General features: G+C 34.3%; 1 protein-coding gene across 3 annotated transcripts in view; it reads left to right on the plus strand.

Moving 5' to 3' along the window:
* Nucleotides 1–18,559, plus strand: part of wcy (WW domain-containing adapter protein with coiled-coil wacky) — a 257,173-nt gene that overhangs the window by 87,285 nt on the left and 151,329 nt on the right. For all 3 annotated transcript variants that reach the window (XM_090413481.1, XM_090413500.1, XM_090413489.1), the window contains one exon: nucleotides 5,388–5,566. In XM_090413481.1, the coding sequence (XP_090269607.1) occupies nucleotides 5,388–5,566 (179 nt within the window). The remainder of the gene's footprint in view (nucleotides 1–5,387; nucleotides 5,567–18,559) is intronic.

Consider the following 18,559-nt stretch of genomic DNA (forward strand, 5'->3'; position numbering starts at 1 on the left):
GAGGCTGTGGTTTCAAATCCCTCTGGGCATGGATTAGTGATTGTTCTACTAACTGTGTGTGGAAAGGGAATTTGCAACCATGCTATTTCTTCTAGCAGAAGGCTTCACTCCGTGTGTTAAGGCTTAGGTGCTGAGAGAAACTCGTGATAAAAGTTTAATGGAGTGAAATAGCACTAGAACAATTAAAAGTAGTATTTAATGCTTTCAGTATTTCGTCTCAGTTACAGAGACATCATCAGAGTGTACATAATGAGACTTGTAATATGTATACACTCAAAGGCAGCACAAAACTAACTAAAACACAAATGGACGAAAGACTAGAGTCCTAACTAGGGCACCCCTCGATAGACACCTGTTGGCAGCATAGGATGTAAACTTGGATCTCGAAGTGTTCCAAGCTTTATGGAAGCTTTATGCAACCATATTTAAATTAGGCTGATTTTTAAGAGCAGCAACAGATTCTAAAAATAGTCTTTCTCTTCTGAATTTACTGTAAGTGGTTTCTTGCTGGAAGAACATAAAAAAATACATCTGCTGTCATAACTATGGTTAATCTGGTCTTGCTGACTGTGCTTTCAATACAGTCATAGTAGGATCATAAGAAATAGTGTTTTGAGGGGACTATGGACTCCAAGAGGACAAAATGCATAGTTGGCTCTTATAGACCTGGGGTGTAATGGAATGGTGTATAGAATGTATTCATATCAGCTTGATGAACACAAGACAAGTAATCATCATGGAAGATAACTGTGATGGCATAAAGTGGAAAGAGGAAACAGCATTATGATGGAGAGGACCTGAGTTTGAAAGTGTTCTGTTTGACAAATAACATCAAAGGATTTCGTCCCAGTTGAGGGAGAATGATGAAGTCTTTGACCCAGGAGGTGGGCAGGCATGTGAAGTTTACACTTAAGAATAATATATGCAGAAATACAGAGAAGGTAATTATGACAAACTTAGAAACTAACTTGGGGCAGTGCATGACATCATAAGCTACAAGGGAAAGCTATTATCAGTATATGGAAAATAGTTAGGGGAGGGGGGAAGTAATTAAATGAATCAGTACTATCATTAAGCAGAAGCTGTATGAAAAATAAAACATGGAAGAAATGTGAAGAGTAATATGGTGACCAGACTTATGAGAAGTTCCCAAACACGTGCAAAAATTGACATAAAGGAGTGATAAACAAGTTATAGACAAGGTGTATTTCTGTAGTAATGGTGGTTAAGAGATTGGAAGAATGGTATATAGGAATATGATACTCTGTTGAAGAGTGGGCATGGCTTTGCCAGAAGGAGATCTTTGTAACTTACTCACTTCTATAATAGCAATAGACAGGAAGAAATGGTGACACAGTGATGTTGCTGTCTTTTTGAAAGCATTTGATACTGACAAAAATCTATTATACGAATTGGAGCAAATGAGAATGGGTGTGAAGCTGGTAATATAAAAAGATGGTGATAGTTATCAGAGGCTAGTGTACAGTAGTGGAGAATCAGAAGGAAACTGATGGTGATGTGGCAGAATGCGCTGTGCTCGGATCACTCCTTTAGTTTGTATGTTAATGATAATTGGGAATGATTTGGATAATAACATTTTCAGTTGTCTACTGATGATGTTAACCTCGGGAGGATAGGGTTAAATTAAAATGATACAGAGAAATATTACAAGAGATGCGAAAGTCTGATATTGTGGAGAAAGGATAATGATTAGTAGTTAAATATTGCACGGTATCAGATTATGTGTTTTAATGAGATAGCACAAAAATAAGTGTGATTAGCAATCAGAGTGATGGTGTAAATGGTTTTGAAGTTCAAAAATAGCATAGTGGCTCACTTTGTGAACCATGTACAAAGCGATCCACTGTGCATTTTTCTATGTCTACTTGTGTTCATCCACAGGTATGCATAAGAAAGGTACTATCCCTCTTGATATGACCACATCTGGATTATTGTCTTCAGATTTTTTGCTGTTTTGTCATGAAAGGTTTCTTTTTTTATTTCTTAACCTGGTTCATTTACCCTTCTTTAGAGACCAGCCATGGAACTGTTTCAAGCCACTTCAGGCCCCCAATTAGTCAGGGAGTGGGGGCAGTCTCACACTCAGTGATGAAATTCATCTCCCACCTAAAGACAATCACAAACACAGTAGGACTCAAACCTGCAGCCTGTTTTTTGGAGAGCGGATATGCTAACCACTTTGCCAACAAGGCTGGCAAAACAGAAAGCTTCACAAAATGCTTACTGTAAAGTTAGATTGAAAGAAGTTTTTTTATAGGAGGATAGATGTGCAAGATATTTTTGGATAAATAAAATGTGATAAATAAAATTTTGGTTAATAAAAATGTGAGAACACATCTTTATTAACACAATTTATTGCATGCCACATTGCTAGAAAAAACTGGTTTGACTCGGTATGAATGAACAAATTGTGTCACAGTCTATTGAAAATTTACCAAACTTTTCAAACAACCCTCGTATATCCTCCATAGTTGAAGTTTCCCCATGATAATTACTCTGCCCACACACTCATGTTGCTAATCTTCCGATGCATGGTGTCCAGATTTCTCGCAAACTCCTAGAGACCGCGGGACTAATTGTTTATAGTGAATCATTTGCTGTAGCAAATAGCAGTGTGCTTATCAAAATTTGATCTTGACATTTTGGTATGTTTTAATGAGTCTCCTATATTAAAAGAATCTGTGAAGGTGCTCAAAATAAACTTAAATACTGGTCTTGGTTGGCCAAGTGGTTAGCAGATCTGTTCTCCAGGATGTGATGTCAAATTCCACCATGGGTATTGATGTTTTGATTGTTTATCACTTGTTGTGACCACCACCCTCTTATTGGAAGCCTGAAGTGGCTTGTAAAAGTTCCAGGTTTAGTCTCAGAGAACATTGTTTGAACACCCTGCACTTAGAGACTAAAAATAATAATAGAAAAAATACAAGTGTGTGTGTTCTTCTTCTAAACCCTAGTTTATAACCATTTTTGGTTATAGGCTTCCTGATGCCAACATTCTCTACTACATTCTTCCATCTTCTTCATGAATTGGGTGCTTGTTTTTGCTTCTCAGCTGTGCAATATGTCCTGCCCATCTCCTTTTAATTTTAAAATCTCTTCCCCTGTATCCAGCACTCTTCTTTCTTTTCTTATATCATCAATCCTTATTTTGTCTTTCATTCTGTTGGTTAGCATAGCTCTCTTCATTCTATGCTCAGTTTCCTTTATTTTGTCCAGTATTTGTTTGGTTATTGGTCATGTCAACTAGTGTAACACACCATAGGTCATAAATGGTGTGTTACACTAGTTCAAAAGTGGCTCTATAGTCTGATTTTATTTTTCTGCACAGGAATCTTTTCAGTTTTCCAAAAGCCACCCATCTAGCTTCTTTTTATTTCTTCATAAAAACTTATTTTTTAACATGTAAAAATTCTTTAAAGATATATGTATTCTTGTACTTGCTCTGTTTTGCTATTGTCTATTATTATTTGTTTTATTATCTGGTTTCCTTTGATATTTGTCATTCATTTAGTTTTTTGTAAGTTATGTGTAATCCTACTTTATGCAATACTGTATTTAATTCATTCATTTCTTCTAGTTCTGTTTTTTTGTTGGTATTACTACAATATCATCAGCATATTGTAAATGATTATTTTATTACTATTGATATTAATCCCTTTGTCTCTCTCTCTCTCTCTCTCTGATCTGCTTCACTCAGGGCATATTCTAATACTACATTGAATAATTTGCATGTGATAGTATCTCCTTGGCATACTTCTTTGCTTATTTGGAATAGGCTGCTTTATTCATATACAAGTATACTAGGATTGCTTTTTTCACATATTCTATTAGCTGTATATACTTTTGGTTTACTCCATATTTCTTTATTGTTTGCTATATTTAATAACATTGTACTGTTGGAAGAGATGATGAATGCACCTGTTATTTATGATTTCTGCAGATGGAAAAGGATAAATATCCTTGGTAGCCAGGTGACGAGTGACATGGGAAAGATGATAGTTATTTTTGTTTTCAATTGTAAAATAGATTCTTGACTGTTTGCTGTTTACACTGCCTCCATGTTGTCAGACATAATCCTCATGTACTGATGTTATGGTTGGGTATCAGTAAGAACTTGTTCACTAAAAGAAATCTCAGAACTTATTCATACTTTCTTTTTTTTCCCTCTGATATTTCTACCTGGAGGTATCATTACCTTTACCTTGCAATCTGGTTATTTTAATCAGCATGAAAAACCTGCAAACAGAACGAAGGCACACTTATAGCTTCCTCAGTAATCTTTCATGGAACACTTTAAAAAATTGTTCTCAACTCCATTCACACTCAAAATATGGATAAATGTTACACTGAAGATGTGTTCTCCATTTGGCCACATAACTTTGATGAAAAACATCCTATTTCTTTGAGATGCAAGATTTGAAGTGCATGGAATTTTGACATTGGAGGTATCATTGCCACTCATGAGCGGCCAGTTGATATGAAAGAGAATAAGTACTGTTAGTCTCAAAGGTATTTGTGTAATTTTGGCAATCATAAATTTTGTCTGTTGCATATATGTGGGTGGAGATGGGGGGGGGGGGGTATGATTATAAAGTGAAGTTTTTGAATGGTTTCAGGTGGCCTGGATATAACAGTCTAGTAATTTTAGGAGCGTTTTTGTGAATGGGTAGGATCAAAAGTCAGTTATGCGTTATATATTGCATACATCATTGTTTGAGTAGGACTGACATTTTTTTATTATATTTGGACAAAGGTGGTGTCTAAATAATGGGCCCTTCCCCATGAAATGATCTATCCATTTGTTACTAAAATTTTGATTTGTTAATAAAAATAAATAAATAAATAAAGCAGTTTCTTTATTGAAGATACTGGTTGTCATCAGTTAGTACATTTCATTTTGCATACTTCAGCATTATAAAGCAGTGACAATATTTCTTGGTTAAAAATAGATTATGTTATTATTTACAAAATTTATTCCAAGTTAAAAGGAAAGTGTACACAAAGTTTGCAAGCTAATGGCTTGTGAAGTGTGTTGAAATGTTCTTAACATCTGTTCTCTTCATACAGGATTGAATTTTTGTGATTTACTGAACGGTATAATTTTTAATTCATTTATGGATTCTTGTAAAATAATGACCTTTTAATTTTGGTGAGGTAAAACTTAATTCACTAATCTAGCTTTGAGATATTAACTTAGATAAGCCTTAGGATTTTGTTAAATATTTCCGACTTTTTACACTGCCTTTAAATAAACATATAATGTAATTTTAATTAAGAATCCATGAGCAGCTTTCTTGAAAAAATGAATCATATTTATGAAATTTGATTAAATAGTTAACAATCTTTTTTTTTTTCTCCTTCAGTGTCCAGTAAATCTCCTTCACATAAAAGCATTAAGGCTATCAGTGGATGCAGTAGTAGCAGTAGCAGCAGCAGTAATAGCAAAGATCACCAGATATCCTCTAGTGTATCATCCCGAAAAAGTGGAGAAGGTACAGCTGCTGCTGCTCATCGTAGTAACCATGATAGGAGTCACACAGAGGTATATGTTGTCTTTAAACCTTTTGGGGTATTAAGTAATTAGCATTCAATGTTTTATTATATATTTCTTATAGAGGAAGGTACCTAATGAATACTTTTATTTCAATTTTGTGTGTGCTGTAGGAAGGAATTTGCAGAGCTAATTGTTATCATTTTCATGTTTCTTCTAATTTCTACTTTTCAGGATTGTTTACAACAATCATTAAACAATCATGAAGAAAATGTGATGTAAAATCAGGTGTAAGACAAAGATGCACGCTTAATTACACTATCACATTTAATTTTGAAATAGTATAACTGATTTCCTTTATTACCATACCATCAGTGTTTTTTTATATGCACCCTCAAAGTCCAGGATATACAGGACTTTGAAGTCCAAGATGTACATCCTGGGCTTCAAGTGTTGCACAGTAAACAGGGCAGTCTGCTCTGTAATTTCTCATCATGTAATGTAGAAGAAAGATTGCATGGTCTGTTGTTGGATACTTTGGTCTGGCTCACACCTGACATTGCAGTTATCCCAAACTTTTGGGTTAGTTTGGGTTCCTCTGAAAGCCATTTAAGTTCCACATTATTTTCCTCAAATCATATAAGAGTATGACATTAATGCATTATTTTGTAAAGAGACATCAGTCTATTCCATAAAACTGCCAATTAATTTTGGAAGCATTCAAGTCAAAGGTCTGTGTCCATAGCAGGGTCCCGACCATCACTGCCACACTACCAAACATCATAGTTGGGATAATATTCCTGGGCATACCCAGTCTTCTGCCACAACTGCATTCATTTACTCGTACTCCTTCACGTAAAATAGGGTACAACATGATTATCATTACGTATTGCAGAGGTTTAACACAATACAAAACAATTGTAATGTTCTTTGCACCATTACTTAAACTTGCACTGGCACTTAAACTGGTATCAAGTTTGAGCAGATAAAGAAGAGAGTGCTGAAGCTCTTACAATGCCCAACCTTAAATTGGAATGACTGTCTATCCATTGCAATAGTTGGGAGACTCTGCCCATAAATGGCAATCAACAGCATGCCCCCCCCCCCCTTTTTTTTTTTGTACAATTTTTTTCCATGTCATTTAGATTTAATTATTTGTTTGTCTATTGTATTTCAAAATGTTTTTATTTTACTTTGTAACCATTCATTTGGTGGTACCAGCACATGACTCAGATCTGTAAAAAGGAATAACATTTCTTTGTTCAGTCTTCACAAGGTGAAGACTGAACATCCAGAGAGGATCTAGAGTGCACTGATGATGACCTGATAGTTTCGGGTTGAAATATTTGCAATGATAAAATTGTTATACTTGTGAGTATGTCATTACTATGTCACAAGTGCCATTACAAAAACTCATTCTTTACATCAGTATAGTCTGCATTATTGATTGTCATGGTTGATGTTTGGCTGATATCCACTGCCTCTTCCATACAAGCTGAAACGATGCAGCTCTCTGTGTAATATCTTATTACTAATCTGTATTCTCTAAACTCTTAATGATTATTTCTACATCAAATGGCTGTGCTTTTGGTTTCCATATCACCCTTAGTGTTATCCTCTTGAGTCTCCCTATAACTTTTTTTGCTCAGGTAGCATCATTACATTTCTGTTGGCTGCTATTGTTGCCTACAGTGATTTTAGATGATGTATTCCTTTGCTAATTGCACAAATTGAATTATATGATAACACATCTTTTATAGTCCATAATTTCTTCACCATGTTCCATTGATGGTATGATCTACATTTGACTGTTTATCTTCTATAGCAATATAGAAGACACATGATAACAGGAATATATATATATATATATATATATATATATATCAAATTACATGGTTGTTGAAGAACACACTGACAAGCAGGGACAGGAAAGTTATTGTTTCACTTTATAAGGCCACATCTGGATTATTGTACATGGATCTAGTCACTTTGGATTCCTTGGTGATATAGAAGCAGTGGAGAGGATCCAGAGGCGAGTGACATAGATTGTTGCAGGTGTCTGAAGTGTTTCTTTTGAAGATAGATTGAAAATCTGGGGCTTCAAAAACTAGTTGATAGGCATAAGAGAGGAGGTATGATAGAAGCATATAAGTTATTAAAGTGGTTTTATAGGATTGATACTGGTGACATTTTCTGTACAATGCAGGAAGGGAGAGAACAAGGGGTCATCCCTGGAAATTTGTATAAGAGTTGTGGTTAACAAAAGTGTTAAGACTAGATTTTTTGCTTGGAGGGTGGTGAATGTGTAGAATGCTTTGCCAGAAGTGTGAGTGCTTTGTCTGTGAATGATTGGTATTATGTGAAATAATGGTTAGTTTGTGTTAATGTAGGGTCTCCCACAATGAGTCTTCTGACTCGACTCCATGGAGACACTGTTATAATAATAATATATAACAGTATGTTATGTTTTAAAATGGGAGGTCTCAGTGGTACTCATTTCAGTATAGTGTATTTGCATTGTCTTAATTTCTCTAAACATTGCAGCAGGAATAGGAATATTCATAGTTTAGCATTCTCTGACATGGAATATCAAAGATACTAAACCTTCCATATGATATGGAAGGAATTGTATAAAGTGTAGTTTGAGTAGTTGAAGTGGATAGTGATTGTTGAGGTTTCCAGCTGGGGTTCTTTTAGGAATAACATGTCTGGTTTGGATTGTTGTAAATGGTTGTGCACATACACCCTCTGTCCAAAAAGAAACCAAACTTTTCGAAAATAGAAGAAATTATTGCCGCCACCTGTTGTATCTTTTTGTTGTCGAAAGCAGCAACCTTCATTAGTGTTGTGTCAACTGTTTATGACATTTGTTTCATTACAAGCTGAGTTATAGTGCCAAGAGGGACAGTGTGTTTTGACGAATGGTCGGAAAATGAGTTTCAAACAGAGAGCTGTGATTGACTTTTGTGTTAAACTTGGTAAAAGTTTTAGCGATACGCATCAAATGCTTCAAAAAGCATACAGTGATGAATGCTTATCCTGTACTCAAGTTTAAGAGTGGTTTAAGCGATTTCAAAGTGGTCGTGAGACACTTGAAGACGACGAAAAGCTGAGCAGTCCAAAAACTGGACTGAGCAAAGTTAACATTCAAAAAGTGTGTGATTTCCTCAAAGAAAACCCGAAAACATCCATGAGATTGAAAATGAATTGGAGATTCCAAAATCAACTGTGCACAACATTTTGACCGAGAGTTTGGGCTTTCATAAATTGAATTCGCGATTTGTTCCCCACAAGTTGACCGACGACCAAAAAATTTATCAAATTGAACACTGCAAGGACCTCATTAAAACCGCTTGTAAGGACTCAAACTTTCTTGAAACGATCATTACTGGTGACAAAATGTGGTGTTTTGAGTATGAGCCTGAAACAAAACGCCAGAGTGCTGAGTGGAGACCACCAGAAGAGGGGCATCCGAAAAAAGTCGCTTGGAGAAGTCAAAAGTAAAGACAATGCTGATTTGTTTCTGCGATTCCAAGGGCTTATTCAGAAAGAATTCATTTTGCCTGGCCAAACGGTCAATGGTGAATTTTATTTCGAAGTTTTGAAGCGATTGATAGCGAGAATTCGTCGCATACGGCATGGACATCGTGACAACCAACTGTTCGTCAAAACACGCTGTTACTCTTGGCACTATAACTCAGCTTCTAATGAAACAAATGCCATAAACAGTTGACACAACACTAATGAAGTTGCTGCTTTTGACAACAAAAAGATACAACAGGTGGCGTCACTAGTTTCTTCTATTTTCAAAAAGTTTGGTTTCTTTTTGGACAGAGGATGTAATTTAAATTGTTGTTATGGCCAAAAATATTGGAGAAATGGATATTGAAACTTTTGCAAGTATTATTAGTTTTTTTGTGGTGGTAGTGGTGGCGTTGTTTACAGTTCCATCTGTAAAAGTTCTGTGTGATCTGCAGTAAAACTCTTTGAATTTTGAATATTCTTCATTAGCCTTTGTTCATAGTTGAAGGAAGAGTTACATAAAGTGTAGGGATGTGTAACGGAAGATGATACTGGTCGCACAGAGGTAACCCATTCTTCTAGTCCACGCACATGGCTTTGACAGTTCCATCTGTATAAAACACCACATCCCTCAGACCCTCCAGGCATGATCTGATAAACTGTCAGGGATTATTTGCTAGTCAGGAAGCATAATGACATATCTTCAACATAAAGATATGGATGGAAAAATAAAGTAATTTCAGAAAATCTGTGGAACAATTAAAAGGACATTGAATAAAAAAAACAGCATGCGAAACTCAACTAAAATTTTATAAAGTAATGGCCATTCCCATTCAGTTATATGGCTTAGAAACATGGGCCATTAAAAAGAAAAATGAAAGTAAAATACAAGCTACAGAGATGAGATTTTTAAGAGCAATTAAAGGATGCACAAAATTGGACCATATAAGAAATGAAGACATCAGAAAAGAACTAGATATTTATGACATAAATGAAAAGATCAAGGAATATAGAGAGAAATGGAAAGAACATCTATTTAGAATGGAAAGATATCAGCTACCAAAACAATTGGATATATATATATATAGACCACAGGGAAAAAGAGAGAGATAGGAAGACCAGTGAAACTGGAATGGGCAAATGCCTAATCCTTGAAGAGAAGATGAAGAAGAAAAAGATTTCTTTACAATTTTTCATTAGATAAAAATCTGAACTTCACGATCTTATTTGGCTCGAATCAATCTTGTTCTTCGCCAGTGTATGCTTCAGTAATTTTTCTTAACCTTTCCTGAAACATTCCTCTGTAATCTCCACATTCATTTTTATTTCCATTTTTTATACATTTTTACATTTATGGTTCTATTTTAGTCATTTGCAATTCAAACTTGCAACGAAGTCCCTTGAATTATTCAGTACAGTCATTTCAAAACCTTTATACCACATATTTCATCATTTCCTACTACAAGAGTGTGTGTGCGTGCATGCGTGCACTCCTCTGATTGCATTCCTCCTGGATATTTTCTGTTTCTCACCTAATGTAATAATTTTCAGAATAATTACTCTAGACATCCCAAATATCTTTATCTTCATTTTATATGAATTATTTTGAACTTTGAGTTGTTTGTGGCACTTTTCCATTTCTTAGATATTCCTAACACAATTTACTGCCAGTATGGTTTTTCATCTCTTATTTTTTGGGTACTGTATTATATCATATTCAAGGTCCACACTCATCTTTGCTCTACTCTTTGAATAAATAATGGAGTGGTGAGCAGTTACCTATTTGTTGGCTTATTATTAATTAAAGCCTTCTTTAATTTTGGCCTCTGATGTGCAAAAACGTTGCACTACAGTAAAAATAATAATAATAATTTAAGTTTAGTACTTTAGAAACTCCTGAAACTGTAATTTAATTTCAGTAAATCAAAAAATATTTTAAACTGATATTGCTTATTATAATTAATGATTTGTGGAATTTTGCAACAACCGATTGCCAGAAAGTTAACTGTTAATTACTATAAATTAAAGATGGAAAGAAATTATATTCTTCGTTTAATCCTTATGTTTAATTCTTTACTAATGACTTCGCATCACTTGCCTTAGTAATCCATAATGCAAAGCACATATCCTTATGCATTATGGGAAGGGTCACTACCCAGACTGGTTTTGACCTCTATTGAGGTTTGTTTAAGTGCAGGAATACCTCCTCAAAAACTCATGTGATCCCTCAGATTACTCAACAATGAGTGATCTGAAGGATTATATCATTTAACTTAGCAGTAGTTCCACTCAGTGGCAGGCCCAACCTGCCACCAAGAAGAACCCTTTGACTTTATTTGAGGTCTCATCACTGGAAGCCAGGCCCAGAAGTGATACCAAGGTTGAAGTAATGCACGTCATATTTCGATATACAAGTAACCACCTTGTTGTCACATCTTGTTACTAAAATACTCTTGATTAGAGATAAATGTTGAAAGTTTTTCCACTTGTTTATACTATAAATTAAAGTTGCCAAGAAATAATATTCTTGGTTTAATCCTTTATCCAAATGTAAGCAAACAAAGTTTGCACATGAAGTAACTTCATGACTGGGCAACTTGTATATAGAGGCTGATGACTTCATATTAATTGCCTTAATTAAGTAAAGGTTGAAACCTGTCTGTGTAGTGACCCCCTTTCCATTATGCATAGCAAAATACATGTCCATAAGGATAGGTGCTTTTCATTATGGGATACTAAGGCAAATTATATGAAGTCATTAGTAACTTCAGTCGTAAAATTACTTCACGTGCAAATTTTGTTTGCTTATGCTTGAATAAAGGATCAAACTAAGAATATAATTTCTTGGCATCTTTATTTATAGTATAGCCACGTGGAAAAACTGTTAATTACTATGTACAATGAACTAATAAATGAAATTTGTGATACCTGTTGGTTTCCAGATTTTGCTTTCATGCTTATGCAATTGATGTATTTTGAACTATTCCAAAACAAATCATTAAAAGTCAATCAAAGAGAAATAAATTTCATTCAGAAAAAAACCTCCCAAACACTCTCAAATATACACTATCTTAGTTCCAACTCCAAATCTTAGTTCTCCAGTCTGCAGAACACCACTTCCCCTAACAGAAATTCAGATTTCAGCTTCTTCAAGCACTCTCATTCCCAATTCTTTATATCCACCTGTGAAACATTGCAAACCCTATAGCATATAACTGCCACATGTAGGTAGGGAAGATAGACTGATAAAGGCTGTTCCAAAGAAAAGTGGTAAGTTGTAATCTTCTGTAAGGCATTGAGCATTATTAGAAAGTTTTTGGTACACCAGATCAAATGTGTGACAGCATTGCATAGTAGGATGGATTTATTTAGCATTGTGTGTGTGTGTGGAAAAGAATGCTGAGAGCTTTGGAGACTGAAGAAGCTATGTGTTTGTGTCAGGAAAAGCTGGAGGTGTCAGTCCAAGAAAAGATATCTGATCATGTGTACAGATCTTGGTGTTATCAAGGGTAAGCATAAGTGAAGGAAGGGGTGGCTTTCTTGAGAGCAATAAGATACAACTGTGTTTTAGTAGTATTGAGGCTCACAGATTTATCTTGGCTCAACGTCAGAATTTACATTCATTATGATGAAAGATCTTGAGGATCCTAATGATTAACACTACAAAGTTTGTCAAATGAGGTAGAAAATGCAGTCTAACTACTGTCATCAGCAAAGCTACATATTAATAGGATTTGTAGCTAGTGAGAGAAATTCATTTATGTGCAGGAAGAAGTGAGTAGGGAAAAATACAGACTCTAGGGTGCTCCTTCATTGGTGAGAAAATGAGTAGAGGGAAACCCCTCTACCATCGTTTTTTTTACCAAACCTTCACACCAAGTGAAAGTGTAGCAATAGATCCTGAAGTTGGAGAATTCTGTATCAGCCCATAATTACTCTGAGTATTTCAAGCAAGTTTTGATGATGTTTAAAATATGCAGAAATTAACAAAGAAAAAAAAGATACTGATGTACAATGGTTTTGATCATCTATTGGCAATGAAATGCATGGCCAAATAAAGCTAATGTGTTCTGAATGATTAGTCATCATGGATGACTTTAATTATTTGAACATTAATTGGGTGCAGTGAAATCTCTTGAAAAGAATGAAGCCAATTTAATTGAGCTGTTGCAAGAATTTCCTTAAGTGGTATGTGACAGAAGGAACTCAAAAGTCAAGGAGTATCAGACATTGATTACAGTGTTGGGAAGGATTTTAGTAAGAGATGTGACTTTTCTGCCTAAAGTTGGTGATAGTGATCGTGCTGTATATTGACCTTGGAAGTAACTTAGAAATTTACAGGCTGAACTTAAAGCAGAAAATTATTACCAGCTGAGGAATATGCTAGGTTCTGTCCCATGCTATTGGCCTAACATCTGCTTTTGGATCTTAATTTATTTGCACTCAGACAGCAACACATTGCATATGCATTTCCTTACATAAAAATTTTCAACCAGTTTCTCAGGTTATAGTAGAATATAGTATATACATTTTCCATTTGATCAACAGAAAAAGGAAATACGATTACTCTAAGTTGTTTTAGCCAAAATCCTTCATATAAATGGTTGCTAGCATTGTCCCGTTCGAAGCAGCAGCATTGCACGTCTTTTATTTTTAGTTAATATTTGCGATCTCACTAATCGTTATTGGTATTTTCCTGATTTTAGACTGTTTAGAGTGTGTTTATTTAATTGTGTATCGTAATATGCAATGTTAGTGCTACATGGCAATGAACCAAGTATTGGAAAGGGAAGGTTAGCCCAACAGGTGTGTGATGTTAGGGAAAATATCCATTAGAAAACCATGACCTATGTGGATTGATGGAATTACACTTGTTAGAAGAAAGCATTATATCTGAAATGTTATCTATGATGAATAAATGAAATCTGAACAATAACAGACTGATCTCTCTGAAAATTATTGATAGGATATAGTTACTAATAATCTAAACTTAATCATCTACTGTTATCACAGCATCCTTCACAACTCTCGAGGGCATGTAAGAGAAATTTGAAGACAATAATAAAATTTGCATGCAGTTATATAATGAAGGGTAAGCAATACTTCTTTATTATTGCCACCTGAAAATATTTGATGCAATTCAAATTTTTCATTCAAGTTATATATTAATAGATTATGTATTTTTATAAGAATATTACAGTGGAAACAACTCTGAAGATCTAAAAATTGGCACATCTGAGTTTCATATACAGCAGTCTGCTAGTCCAGAATTTTTTTTTTATTAGCTGCTGTTTAAAAAAAAAAAACTACCTAATTTAACTTTATTCACTGGCATAATTCTAGAATTTAGTGACAAACTTCAAATATGCATTTCACCAAGGTATTTTACATCTGTGATCTGCCATTATGTTGTTTTTAATGGATAGCTTTTGGATTAAAATTGTTGAATTACTTTTAACTTTTTTTTTTTCTATTGACATAGCAATATAAAGAAAGAACAAAGGAAATATATTGCAGCAAATTACTGAAATTTATAAAGGCTCATAGAGCTCACTTATCTCATAAGATGATTTTGTTGCCAATCTTTAAACTGTTCTTAAATTTGACCATTCAGGAAAAGGAACCAAAATTGTTTCATGAAAACAGAAATTAGATCTGTCTTTTTTTTTTTGTAATTATTATTTCTGAAAGAATTATTGAAAATATTCGAATGAATGAATAATATGTTTTTATATATAATGGATATGTTTCCTAGGAAACCCTCTTGTTTCATTAGTGTTCGGTATCTCTTTTGTCACAGAAAAATTATTCATCATGTTTGTCACCAATTATTCAGCTGCCTTTTTTAATGATGTAATCTGACTGTTCTGATTCTAGATGACGCTGTCATCATGAATGTATTGTATGCCACCAAACATCGTATTCATTGCCACTTATCTATAATGTAATTTTTATAATCATACAAAACAGGGAGCAAAGATACCTGCTATTCTACTGTTTTTCTTCCCTCTTTAGGAAAGCTTAAATTTAATTGCTCTCTGTTTGCTAGAAGGGTCTTATAGGCTGAACATAAATGATAATCAATGAATCTGCATTCAATCTGGTTTTCAGCAAAGTTATTTAAAATTATTGTAGATTATGTGCTTTCCTAACATCCTAAAACTAATGACCAATCGATTAATATTTTGACACCCACTAATTCTATGCAATACTCTTTTTCTCTTTACCTGCACTTTTTTGTACTTTTTATTTTTATTTATCATTATTTTTTTTAAATCAGACAAAATTAAGTAGAATGATTGAAACAATGCAGAATTATATATTCTAAGTGACAATAAATAAATAATCTGAACCATTTCAATCATTCTATTTATGAGTACATTAATAAGAATAATATCCTTATACACATGGATGTTCAAGAAATTCAGATGTTGTAATTATATATTAGTTTTATACAAAAGAAGTTACAGAACTTGTCATATGCCCATTAGGGGTGTGAAACACTTGATGATTATATGAAATTTATTGATTATCATCTGTTATCTGAAATTGGGTGCAGTATGTTGGTCTGTCAAAAAGCAGACAGCATATGGCAATAACTTCTTTTAGATAAGCTTATACCTTGGTAAACCTAGCTTCTAATTTTTTAGGAAATAACAATGTTATCTAGATTATTAATTATAAAAACTTATTTTATAATTTTTAGACTATTAATTATAATGTAACATTGCCAATTATTCAGGGATCACACTAAGCAAATGAGGCTGAAGAAAGGCAACAGAAGTCGATCCTAAACGGTGCCCATAGTGGGCTATATTGGGTTGACCGGACTTATAATGTATGCTTCATAAACTTGGGGTAGTCTAATGCACCCAAGACAGATTCAAGGAATAGTGTTTCATGCTTGTACAAGCACGTACAAATTCCTTGAATTTGACTCAACTCTGAAAAACTTTCCAAACTTCAACAAATTTGGGAATCTTACATTCTAAGACTGTTAAGTGTTTTTTGCCACTGTGCTGTCACTGCTTGTTTCATTTAGCTATTAATTTTTTTTTTTCATTTACTTTTTTTTTTAGTTTTAATTTTTTCATTTAGCCATTTAGTTATTAATTAAAGTTTTTATAATTAATAATCTAGTTAACATTGTCATTTTCTAAAAAAAATTAGAAGCTGTGGCTATCATCATCAAATTCCTGCCATGTACCCTCAAGGGGTGTATAGGATATGATAGTACTACATGAAAAATTTACATCATTAATAACTTCCTATCTACAGTTTTCCTCCAGATCAGTCTGTTACTTGTCAAGACTCCGTTATTATCAGATCTTATATTTCTGTCATCTAAGGCACTTTGTACCCTATCAAGCCACCTATATCTTAGTCTTCCTCTGGGTCGTTTTCCTGTCAACCTGGCAGAGAACACTTGTTTTGCCAATCTTTCCTCGCCCATTCTATTTAAATGACCATACCACCTGAGATTAGCTCTGCTGATGCATTCCTGGATGCTGACAATGTCAAGCTCTTTCCTAATATCCTCATTTTTAATATGATATTGCCATTGATGCCATCTATTCACACCTCTAATCTTTCTCAGGACTCTCATATCTGCGGTCTCTTGTCTTTAGTCAAGTGTTTTTCTTCTGACCCAGCTCTCAGATCCATAAGTTAAAACTAGTTTGAACACTGTCTTGTATACAGCTGATTTAGTGTTCTGGCTAATTTCTCTCTTATTCCATATGAATTTATTCAATTGACTTCCTACCATACCAGCTGTGTTGATTCTGTTGTTTATTTCCATATTTAATTTACAATCTTCACTAAAAATCGTGTCTAAGTAGGCGAAATGTTTTACTTGTTCCATAGGTTCTCCATTCACAATGCAGTTGACATTTTCAACAATTCTGCCTATTTTCATTGTCTTTGTCTTTTTATTGCTGACCTTCATACGATATCTATTACAACAGTTATTCAATTTAGTCAAGGAATCTTGCAGACTCGTAGTGGATTTATTGATAAGTATAACATCGTCCGCATAAAGCAAAGAGCTGACATTAACATCTCCAATTTTGATATCGTGTTTAATACCACTTTCCTTTATAATGTGATCTCTATAGATAATGAATAACAGAGGGGATAATGTACATCCTTGTCTCACACCAGATTTAACATTAAACCATCTTCCTGTACTTCCTTCAATTCTAACTGCTGACTTACAACTAAAATACAGACTAAGTATTGTTTGATATAATGCTCCATTGACACCATATAACTGTAGCGTATTGAATAGCTTCTTTCTTGGCACCTTATCAGATGCCTTTTCCAGATATACAAAACTCAAATAGAGATCTTTGTTATATTCCCTTGATTTCTACACTTTTTGTCGTAAAGTGAAGATCTGATCCTGACAGCCTCTATTTGGCAGGAATCCAGCTTCTTCAAGCTTTTCTTCTACAATTCTTCTCAACTGTTTCTCAAGTATACTTGCATATATCTTACTAGGAACACTCAGTAGGGAAATACTTCTGTAATTCTCACATTCAGTTTTATTTCCCTTTTCATATATGGGTACTATGAGAGCTCTACTCCACTCATCGGGAATTCGTCCCTCTGTCCAGGCCTTCTGAACTATGCAGTGCAGCCACTGCAAGACTTTTATACCACCATACTTCAGCATTTCTTGTTGAATATCATCTACTCCTGCTGCCTTTCCACATTTTAAGCCTTTGATGGCTTTTTCTACTTCAAGTATGGATATGTATTCTTGACTGTATGCCTGTTGAGTGTTTTTTACCACTGTGCTATCACTGCTTGTTTCATTTAGCAATTTCTCGAATTAATTACTCCATACTTCAAGGATATCTTTTTCTCCCTTTCTCATGTCACCTTTATCATCTCTCTAACTCCTTTCATGGTACTCTTTCCTCCATTTCTAAGCTTCTTCAATAACCTCCAAAATATTTTGCCACCTTCTTGATATTTATTTTCTATGTTCTTGCCAAAGTCCTCCCATGACTTTTGTTTAGCTAGTTTTACACAGTGTTTAGCTTTCTTACATTTGTCTCTGTATTCTCTAAGAGCACAAGCTGACTTATTTGCCAGGAACTTTTGATATGCTTTCTTCATTTCCTTCACTGCCTCTTTAACTTCCTGTGTCCACCATGGAGTTGTGATTTTTCTATCCTTGCAGACAATCTCACCACATGCCTCTCTGGCTGAATCAATGAAGGTTTTCTTCAAGGCTTGCCACTGAATCTCTAAAATTTGGTTCCTGTTCTCAAACTCTTTCATTTTTTTCTTCAATAATCTTTGTGTATGTTAATCTACAGTTCACATCTGAGAGCTGCTCAACTTTTATTCGCTTTAAAACTTTCTTACATGTTATTCTTTTCAATATGAAATTCAATTTTATCCTGCTCAAGACTAAATAGTGATCACTTCCAATTTCAAATCCTCTTTACCCTCGAGTGTCCTGATCAAGGGAGAAAACATCACTATCAACAATAACATAGGCGATGAGAC

The sequence above is a fragment of the Typopeltis vanoorti genome, chromosome 2 (assembly GCF_054136105.1).
Source record: "Typopeltis vanoorti isolate ZY-2024b chromosome 2, IOZ_Tvanoo_1.0, whole genome shotgun sequence".
In the NCBI taxonomy this organism is placed as follows: Eukaryota; Metazoa; Arthropoda; class Arachnida; order Uropygi; family Thelyphonidae; genus Typopeltis; species Typopeltis vanoorti.